Raw genomic sequence first — 11,291 nt, 5'->3', positions numbered from 1 at the left:
GTTTAATTACTTTTTATAGAATATAAAATCAAATGAATCAAATGAAAAGACTTTGCTGTTTATATCATTAACTTACCACCTCCACAGATCAAAGGTTTTGTTTTAAAATGAGATATCGTTTGCTTACTCGTCAATCTTAATTTATAAGCTTTTTCACATTGGATTGACACAGATGTAGAGCAAGATTCGTCAGAAAGAGGACAGGAAATCGTTTTTTCCTTATATCAGTATAATATAATAACAATAGGCATACACTCTCCGAATATGAAATATGTGTCTGAACTGATATAAAATGGAACACTTATGTGAAAATAAAACCTTTAATTTATGGCCCTCTCCCTTCAAATCAGTAAATCAGTTATTTTTATGATTTCTAAAAACTTCAGTCCTGTTATCACTTAAAAAGGTCAAGCTTTTGATGAAGCAAGCTCTCTCCATTTCGAACATCTGTAACTCGATTCTCACTTTAATTCGAACCAAAATCCTAGCTGGAAGATCGTGTTTATCACTCTCCATAATTCGAATAATATTCTTTTGGAGAAATTCTTTGTCCCTTGAAGGGACATAAATCCTAATACACCTTTTCGACCGTAATCGCGTGGTCAGGCGCGTGCCACTTTTATCCCACTAAACTCGATCCAATCCTTTTTTGACACATTTTTCTATTGTCTATAGGTGCAAAAAAAGGACTGTGACGGTTTTAGTGGAATAAAGCGGACAAAAGAATGCCCGCGCGGCAATTGGCGGCTTCGGTCGAAAAGGTGTATACAACTAGTTTGCAATTTGGTGGATCATTAAAATTACAATAGGCTCTGAAATTCATAATTTCCATGAAATTTTAAGGGGTTAATTTTTTCAACCAGATAAACGACATTCATAAAAATTACCTAGGTACTGATATCATGCTTCTAATCGTAGTCCCTGACTGCTACATTTAAACACCCCTGTCTCACAGCCCCGGTTTCTCCTACAGCGGGGATAAAAATTTCGATTGAAATCTCAATCGGGATACAAATTCTATTGTTCCAAGGTTAAAAAATCGAGCGGGGATGGTTTTGGAGTGCAATTTCTAAACAATGAATTGCGAATGGGGATGAAATCAAAGTCAATTTCTCAGCGGGATGAAATTCTAGGGTATTTTTCCCACCGGGGACGAAATTTTTGCCAAGTTTTCCAGTAGGGCTCGGAACCCAGCGGGTCTGTGACACAGGGGTGTATCTAAACTGATTAACCCATTCAAAAATGATATGGGCTACCTCTCTGCTGAAATCTTGGAGGTGGCTGGTTAAGCAAAAACATTATAACGCTTCTGTTTTACTGACCAAGTTAGAATTATTTTAGCTAGTGGCCGATGAGATAAAATTAATGGGCTTTATTTAAGGTAATTCTTTTAAATATATAAGAAATAAATCTTATATTTTGCAATGTTGAAACCCAGCTGTATTATTTTTGTAACACATTTTAACCCGGACAGGTGCATTTTTTCATATTTCTGATGAAGTATGCTCAATTAATAACAAGGGAAAGGGAAGGGTTTAACTCTTTAATTAATATCCTATATCGTCTCTTACCCTATTAGCCCCAAACTTTTTTGACTTTTGTATCCCCAGGGGGGGGGGTAGAATCTACCACCCTCGATTATTTTCGATCTAGAAGAGCTATGGCCATGAAATTTGTTACAGATGGCCTCCATCATGATACAATTTTCCAGGAAGAAAAAGAAATTGTCACGTGTCAAAATTTGAATGAAAATGATTGAATAAATAGTTTAGAAGTTATCAGCACTTTAAAATTTTGAGTTTTAAGGATTTTAGATGGGTTTTATGTCATGTTTCACAATAAAGTCATAAAACCTGATCTGGACAACCTATGACCCTAAAATTTTGTACAAGTACTCTTAATAAGATTTTATTAAAAGTCAGAAAGTTTCAAGTCGTTTGAAAAATTTTTCTCCGAGAACTCCAGCGTGGTAGATTCTACCCCCCCCCCCTGGGGCTAATAGGGTTAAGTAACAACCCAGCAGCACACATCGTTTATCTAACGCTCGCAACGTCCATATAACGTCAGATGAACGTTGAAACAACATTGTGCACCAGCTGGCAAACTATTATACCCGAATCTCACTGGTGTCATTGTTGATCAGCACAAAACCAAAATTATCCGCTTTCGGAAGGTAACTTAAAATCAAAGGTTTTAATGAGAACAACAATGAGCAATGATCGTCGGTGGATCAGAATTTAACATAAAGGTAACCTATATAATCGTTCAAAAGAGATATCGATTTCCATTTTTAGATTAAGATAAAACTTCTCTTAGTGTACATAACATTACCCAAAGTTGGATCTAGGGGTGTCATAAGATTTATGACAGAGAGTCTTCATGTCCTTAAAAGGAGTATGGCTAAAAAAGCACTCTCCCTCATTAATTTTCAGCCCCTTTGGATCCATCTTTGTGACCACGCAATTGCTATAGAGTAATTCCTTAATCCTTATGCATTCTCGTGGGAGTATGTCTTAGAGAGAAGCACTCTCCCTCGTTAATTTTCAGCCCCTTTGGATCCATCTTTGTGACTAAGCAATTGCTATAGAGTAATTCCTTAATCCTTATTCATTCTCGTGGGAGTATGTCTTAGAGAGAAGCCCTCTCACTCGTGGATTTGAGCCTCTTACATCTACCATTGTGATGACTATTCCATAGCTATAGAGTTATTTCCTTAATCCTCATCCATTTTACAGATATTGTGACTATTCCATAGCTATAGAGTTATTTCCTTAATCCTCATCCATTTTACAGAGCGTTTTCATTTTTTTATAGGGATAATGTCTAAAAGAAGCACTCCCCGTCATAGATTTTGACCCCCTCTAGATTTATTATTGTGACCATTCCATAGCTATCCCAGCTGGCACACAACGTTGTTTCGACGTTTTTCTAACGTTCACAATGTATATATAATGTTAGAACAACGTTGAAACAACGTTGTGTGCCAGGTGGGTATAGAGGTATTTTCTTAATCCTCCTGCATTTCTACAGCGATAATCCCAGCTGGCACTCAACGTTGTTTCAACGTCCATCTAATGCTACCAACGTCTATATAACGTTGACGTTGAAACAACATTGTGTGCCAGCTGAGATAATTGGTAATCCTTTGGTAAGAGGTCTCAATTTATTTTTGATTTAAATATAGGGACGATCAGCATCGAGTATTCGCATTTTGGCTATTAAAATTTGTGTTTGAGGTGAGAATTTTATATATAAATTATAATATAATTTTATCCCAAGGCTTTTCAAGTTTATTTAAGAGGGATGTTTTTAGGGTTTTTCTCTTCTATTCGTCTGTAAAATAAAGTTTTGGAGTTAGACAATGTCAAACCCAGAGCCACTTGCACCACGTTTTAATTTCAATAATGGACCTGATATAATTGCTTTAGGAAATACTGCCTCAAGTTTTTGATCTTTTGTTATTCACAAGAAAATTATCTATGTGATTTAAACAAAAATACAAAGCACTGGTGGCAATGGTGGAAGCTAAAATACACCCCCTTCTCACAGACTTACTGGCACCGCTTCCCACTGGAAAAATTGGCAAAAATATCGTCCCCAGTGGAAAGCTATACTCTATTTTTTTGTCCCCACTGAAAATAATCATATAAGTGAAACCCCACCATTTCAATATATTGTGCTATTTTTTCCATCCCCACTGAATAAATAGTCTGGCTAGAAAACAATGAAATTCAAATCCCAAGCCATGAAAACGTGGGAATATCGATCCCCATCGAGTTTTGGTACGTTATTCTTACCCCAAATGACTAATAAAATCCAGTGTTTGTGAGAAGGGGGTGTCTAATAGGGATGTTTACGACCAGTCACGAGTTTTTCTTTCACAGACACTCCCCAGTGCCTTTTGTGAGCATTATAAGAATCAAAAAAAGCAAACCAGTGACTTACGTGAGCGCTACTAGAGTCATAAAAAAGTGAACTAAGGCAATAGGTCCGAAGTTAAAAGTGAGAATAATATTTTACTTTTATTTTTCGATTGTAGATCATGGTGTACCTCAAAACTGTCGTTTTGTTGGCCGTTATTGCAGTTTATCAAATCTCCAGTCAAAATAATGTTCCCATCAGGGCATCAAAGGAAACCTTAGAGAAGATTGATGGAGAACTCAGGAACAAAATTGCAGAAGAGAGGGGTAATTTACGTTTAGCAGCTGGGTTTGTGCGGTTATCATTTCACGATTGTGTTGGCGAAGGTCGATGTGATGGATGTATCGATTCTGGCAATCCTGATAACAACGGCTTGCAACGGTATATTGATGTTCTAAGCGGAGTATACAATGATCACAAAGATGAAATCACTAGAGCTGACTTGTTTGCTTTTGCTGGAGTCGTTGCAGCTAATGAAGCTTCAAGAGAAGATGCACAATTCGATATGAGCCATTTCAAGGTTGGCAGAGCTGACTGCAGTTCAGATGGGCAGGAAAATGATCCAAATGAGCATTTCCCCGGTAACAATATGCAGAATCTTGGTGAAGTCACCAAGTTCTTTAATGCCGCTTTCGGTCTTAATGAACAAGAAAGCGTCGCTTTAATGGGAGCTCACAGTCTTGGTCGAATGGAGACAAGGAACTCTGGTTACGAAGGTCCATGGGTGAATAATATCGAGCGCTTGGATAGTGCCTATTATCAAGAAGTTGCCGAAAGAAGATGGTTCTTGAAAGTGATGCCAGAGAGTAATGGTCAAAAACATCAATGGGAAAGAAGGGGACCTACTGGAGGATCTGGAAATAGAGAAGGCGGAAATCCAGGAGCTAAAGCTCTTTTGAGTACTGATGGGGCCATTGCTTTCAATATGCACTTGAACCAAGAATCGGGTGCCTTCCTTGATAACCAGGAATGCTCAATGTGTGGTGTTGCCAACAATCCACCAAGAAGAGAAGCAGAATGTTGTGAAAAGAATTCTGGTTATAATATCTGTCGTGAATACTCCGCCAACAATCCACAATGGATGAATGATTTTGCAGGTGCGTTTTACAAAATGATTGATAGTCAACAAACCAATTTGTCGTCACCTGTTTCTGTAACAACCACTGATGCAACCACACCAAGACCTACCAAAGCACCAAAACCAGGCAGAAAGCCTGGCAAGAAAGGTAAGAAAGGAAAGAAGCGACAGGATTTCTTTCACACCAAGAAATCACACAATGATGCCAAAAGCAACCGCATCAGACACCGAATTCAAAAGTTGATGAAAGAGTTAAGAGAAGTCAGTGATCAGGTCAAGAAAATGAAAAATTACTAAGAACATTTTCAACAAATGAAGAAAGTTTATTATCATATTTGATAAAATATTTTCAACTAATTTCTGTTACACACTGTTGCAATTTTAACTGTAATTTTATGCATTTTAATACGTATTTCATTATCTTTTCACTTTATTAACAATAGTATATGTCTTTGTAGTCATAGAAACACAAACTGCAATAAATTTATTCATGAAACAGACCAGATTTGTTCTTCCATCCAGGAATCAGATTTGAACGAAAACCTACGCTCAATAAAATAGGAGCGAATGAGGCTCTGGAGGGTATTAATAGATTGATAAACATAGCAATGAAAAATACACCACTGTGTCACAGACGCGTTGGGATTCCAGTATCGTATTTTTCACTTGAAAAGACACTTTATCCCTGGATATCCGCTCCCTTGTAGATGTTTAACCCCCTTGATATCCACTTTTGAACAAAAATCATTACCCCCTGGATATCCGATATCTTCAACAGGGGGCACGGACTATTTCTGGAAAAGCCCGTTTCTTCATTTGTCTGGCCGAAATACAATAAAACAGGGGTGAACGTAGAAAAAAATTCCGCGTAAACTTTCTTGGTACCGTTGGAAGCGAAATTTTATGTAAATTATCATACTCAGAGCCTTATGATGAGGTCTTTGGGGAAAACATTTGGTAAAATCAAGTCTAAAGTGTAATTCTTTGCCCCAAAATAGATACGTTTTTGAGAAGTGTAGTGGCCATCAGCTAAACTAAAAACCTATCAGCCTTGCACTTACTCATTTATTATCATGGATGACACTGTTTGATTGCTTGTGGTTTCCAGAAATGTTTGTTGGGAAATCACCCACAGACCTTTCAGACAGGGGTATACATTGAGTGTTTTAAAAGGCACCTACCATTGCAAGGATAGCATTTTTCAAGGCATTTTATATTGAAAATGGGTCCTTATTGTTTTATTTCACCAATTTTTTTCCCCAATTGCCTCAACGTGAGGCTCTGAGTATGTTAAACCTCTTCAAATTCCGCTTCCAACGATACCAAGAAAGTTTACGCGGAATTTTTTTCAAGGTCAACTTTTATTTCTGCCAGACTACATCCCAAGTGGAAAAATTACCCGCAACAATTTAAGCCCCACTGGGAATTAACCTTGATTTCATACCCCTTTTGAAATTGAAGAGACAAAATTGCATTTCAAAACCTTCTCCACTAGAACAGTAGAAATATCTATCCCATTGAGATTTCGATAGAAGTTTTCATTTTTATTGCTATGTTTAATTCTCACCGGAGCTTTGAGAAAGGAGTAAAAGATTCTCCATCATAAACTAAAATCCTGTCTATTATTGGCTGACTTTACCAATTGTAATCACCTTTTCCGACTCCTTTAATTACTTGTAATAAGATATTGATTATATCGATCAAATAGAGAAATATATAATCCTTTAAAAAGGAACGGGGGTGCACTGTCACTGCCATTATGGCTCTCGCCTGCGATTCGACATCTTAGTTTTGATTCTTTCTTTCACATTACACCACTTCTATATTCTATTTTTCATAGTTTGATAAAATATTTTCAGCTGATTTCTATCCGCACACCGTTGCAATTTTAACTGTAATTCTACAGTATGCATTACATTACGAATTTCATTATGTTTTCACTTTGTTAATAACAAAGTTATATGTGTTTTTAGTCATAGCAACACCATGAAGGTAATTAAGATTTAGATGGAGAGAAAAGGTCTCGGTAATGATCTCGTTGAAATCTTGTATAAATCTTTTCAAAGCGGCTTTTCTTTGATGTACCATCATTGGTAGCAAAAAACATCAATTTATTAATTTATAAGAACAGAAAGAGACTGTTTGGTTGATTTTGAAAAACTTAATTTTGCCGAAAATCCTTGTTAAAATGCGATTCGAAATAGTTTTCAACTGATGTAGGACTAAAAGAGTATATTAATTTCATAAGGACACATTTTTGGGCTGGCATTTTGTTAACATTGAGAGTTGCATCACATTATCATTGAAAGTTTCTTATCTTAAAATCTTCACGTCTAAGTGGGCAGCGGCTTTCATACTCTGACAAAATGATCGATACAAGGTTCCTAATCGTAACACGTAATCATTTTTGAAATCTATCGATGGCTTTATGGGCAGCTTCCCCTAGAAGTTTGGAGAATTGTGCTTATTATGTGAAGTTTTTTTCAATTTTTCATGACAAGGCTATTATATTTCAATAAACTTGATAAAAATGTAATGTCTTTTCATTCATCTTAAATGTTCCTACGAGTATATACCCAAAATTAATCATCTTATTCCTAAAGCAACCAAACAGCTGTTTGCTTCCGATGATAAATCAGAATAGAACAAAAGGCATTGACTCTCTATCTATATTTTTATTACCTCCATAGCAACACAAACTGCAATATTTATCCATGAAATAGATCAGATTTGTTTTTCCGTCAAGGAATAAAAGTAAAACCGAAATTCCTAAGCTAAATGATATAAGAGTGAAAAGTCTTCGGAGATCTAGGTGTTTGGAAATAATAATGGAGATTGTTTCATGAGCAAATTGTAAAAATACACCCCTGTCTCAAAGGGTCGGTTCCAGCTCCACTGGAAAAATTAGCTAAAATTTTGTCCCCACTGGGAAAATTACCAAAAAATTTAAGGACTTTAAAACCTGGAACAATTTGAATTTCGATAGCCATTTTAACCCCACTGTGGGAGGACGTTTCACTGGAGTTGTGTGACAGGGGTGTAAAAATTCTCCATCGTAAACTTTTGAACTTAAACCATTGAGATTTTGATAGAAATTTTAACCCCACTGTGGGAGGACGTTTCACTGAAGTTGTGTGACAGGGGTGTAAAAATTCTCCATCTTAAACTTTTGAACTTAAACCATTGAGATTTCGATAGAAATTTTTACCCCAGTGTGCAAGAAAATCTTACTGGAACTGTGAAACAGGGGTGTAGAAATTCTCCACCGTAAATTTTTGAACTTAAACCATTGAGATTTTAATAGAAATTTTCACCACACTGTGGGAGAAAATCTTACTGGAACTGTGAGACAGGGGTGTAAAGATTCTCCATCTTAAACTTTTGAACTTAAACCATTGAGATTTCGATAGAAATTTTTACCCCAGTGTGCAAGAAAATCTTACTGGAACTGTGAGACAGGGGTGTAAAAATTCTCCATCTTAAACTTTTGAACTTAAACCATTGAGATTTCGATAGAAATTTTTACCCCACTGTGCAAGAAAATCTTACTGGAACTGTGAGACAAAGGTGTAAAAATTCTCCATCATAAAATCTTGTGTCACAAATTCACCACTATTAGTGGCTGTTTTCATCGATTTTTTATCGCCCTTTACAACTCCTTTAATAACTTTTATCATTCGTTAAGTTATTAATTATATCGATCAAATAGACGAAAATAAAACCCTTAAGAAAAGGAACGACAGGGGAATGCACTCTCAATGCCATAATGGACCTCCTACGCTGCTTCTCCTACGCTTCAACATCTTAGTTTTAATTCCTTCTAATTCATAAAATTCAAAACATGTTGTTTTTATTACAACATTTGCATTGCATCTATTTAAATGCATTTTTCAATAAAGCTTTTTTTTAAAGGATTGATATTAAAGAATTTTGAAATCTTAAACTGGTAGTCATACTTGCTGGAAAAAAATGATCCTGATGATAGATATAAGTTGAAAATCATCTTCCACTGGCGAAGAATAGAGCAACTACGTCAGCAACATGCGAAGGAGTACAACGCTCGTTAAAATACAATGACATTACAAATACAAATCTCTTCCTCTGATAAGTTCGACATGGTCTAAATTCACCTAAACCTAAGAATCCCCCTTGGTTTTTGAGCTGACTACATCTACACTTTTTTGGTTTATAAGAAAGTCCAAAATTATTGTCAAATGATCAAGATGTTTTTAATTTCAGCAGTTTTAACCCTTAAAGTATTCAATTTTATAATGCTCTGAAAATGTTCTAATTTTCACCATCTTTTGAGTTTTTCTAGGCAACTCCCTAAGAAATTGTGTGTTTTAAAAGGTTGCAAAGCCTTAAAATATTATCAAATTTTTGTTAGGCCATCGGAGCCTTATGTTCTTATATAGTTTTAAGAAAAGTGTAGAGCTTCTAATTCCTACCTATCAAACATTACATATTTTCTATCCCTATTAGCATTTAGAATTTTCCTCTAATCCCCAATAGCTTGAATTCTCACCGGATCACTGATACAGTGGTGTTTTGTTGTGAAGTTTCTTTTAGAACATAAAACCGTAAGAATACAGGTAGTGATTTATTTTTGGGAAAACAAGTGATTTTGAGAAATTATGGTTAGGGTAATGGTATGGGTAAATTACAAGGGGCGTCCGAAGTAATTATCCGAGGAAAGATTGTCTAAATACCCTTGAAAAAACGTCAGTACAATATTAAAGGGGTGCATGTACCTCTTACCTGTCAGAAAATAATGAAGGACTTTGTTTATAATAGCCTTTATAGTCAATCAGCAAAGCTGACGTTATAATTCGCTTTTGAGATTTGAGTTTTTGAGGCAAAAAGAAAGATCTTGTGACAAAGAAAAGATTACTCTCACGGAATAACAGAGACAACTATGCGAGACCACCATAGTCAAGTTTTAATCAATTTTTTGATAAAGTCACAGTTAAATTTGTCATCAGCGGTTGACATATATAATAATGCAAAAACGAGTAGGCCATTATATACAAAAGAGTATATTAATAAAGAGATAAAATACACGCACACAAAATGTGAGTAATCAACCTTTACAGGGAGGGGGAGCCATCTTTGATTGAAAACTTAGATCCACTCTTTTTTTGTCTGAATTTGCCAAAAATGTCCACTGTCAAGACGGAAAAACTGGGCTGTTTCTGTTTGGAATTTATGGTAAAAATAGGGTGAAATTTCATTACTGGCATCAAACAGTCAAGCTTTTCGAATGTTCTATAAAAAATTCAACTTCAAAGAATTTTTCAGTAGAAATTTTGAAAAGAAATTGAGGGAATAGCGGAATTATGCACCAGCTTCCGTACAATATTCATTTATTCAATATTAAAGATTTTATTTTTACATAAATGTTCCTGTTTAATATCACAGACACATACTTCATATCAGGGCAGTGTCCATTATGCTCTCTCACTCTTATTTAAAAACAAAACCTTTAAACATGATAATAACGTTCTATATACTCTATACAATACATGGGAGTTGTTTTGACCTTTTGTAATAACATTTAACCGAATTAAAGTCTATTCACGATAAGTGTGCACTCTTTTTTCTTTTACCTACAACTTTTGAAGGAATTCTTCAATCTTTATAAAATTGGTATCATTGGAAAGATATTAGTGAGTGGAACAATTTGGAATAACAAAATCGATAAAAAAATTCTAAAAACGAAGATGAAAATGAAGAAGAAAAAAATTAAGATCTTGTAGAAAAATGCTATAACTTTCATTTTCACTGGAGAGATTCTTTGATCTTAGGAGATCATCACTGTGAAAAAATTTTATTAAAATATTTATTCAATATAAAGTTATGATACAAAGTTAATAAGTGATTGACCCCAAAAAACAGCAAAAACTGCAGAAAACAGCGTTTTTAGACGTCAATCAGCTTATAACTTTGTTTGATATCTTTTGACTGAATGATTATTTTTGAGAAATTCTTTCAGTGATGCCGTTCAATGATTAAGGATTAACTTCAGTAAAAATGAAAGTTATAGCACTTTTCTACAAGATCTTCATTTTTTTCTTCTTCATTTTCATCTTCGTTTTTATAATCTTTTTAAAGTTTTTTTTATTTCAAATTGTTCCACTCACTAATATCTTTCCAATGATAGCAAATTTATAAAGATTGAAGAATTCCTTCAAAAGTTATAGGTAAATGAAAAAAGAGTGCACACTTATCGTGAATAGACTTTAGTCAGCCAGCCGGCTGACAACATTACTACAACGTTTATCTAACGGACGTG

General features: G+C 35.1%; 1 protein-coding gene across 1 annotated transcript; it reads left to right on the top strand.

Moving 5' to 3' along the window:
* Positions 1-3,118: 3,118 nt before the first annotated feature.
* On the top strand, positions 3,119-5,497 carry LOC136811971 (putative ascorbate peroxidase). Its single transcript, XM_067068578.1, has 2 exons — positions 3,119-3,236; positions 4,040-5,497. Exon 2 carries the CDS (start codon positions 4,043-4,045, stop codon positions 5,294-5,296), a length of 1,254 nt encoding a protein of 417 aa, XP_066924679.1. The 5' UTR covers positions 3,119-3,236; positions 4,040-4,042; the 3' UTR covers positions 5,297-5,497.
* The last annotated feature ends 5,794 nt before the right edge of the window (positions 5,498-11,291 follow it).

Source organism: Clytia hemisphaerica, unplaced genomic scaffold, assembly GCF_902728285.1.
Source record: "Clytia hemisphaerica strain Z4C2 unplaced genomic scaffold, Clytia hemisphaerica genome assembly, whole genome shotgun sequence".
In the NCBI taxonomy this organism is placed as follows: domain Eukaryota; kingdom Metazoa; phylum Cnidaria; class Hydrozoa; order Leptothecata; family Clytiidae; genus Clytia; species Clytia hemisphaerica.
This window is presented reverse-complemented; position numbering and strand designations above follow the sequence as displayed.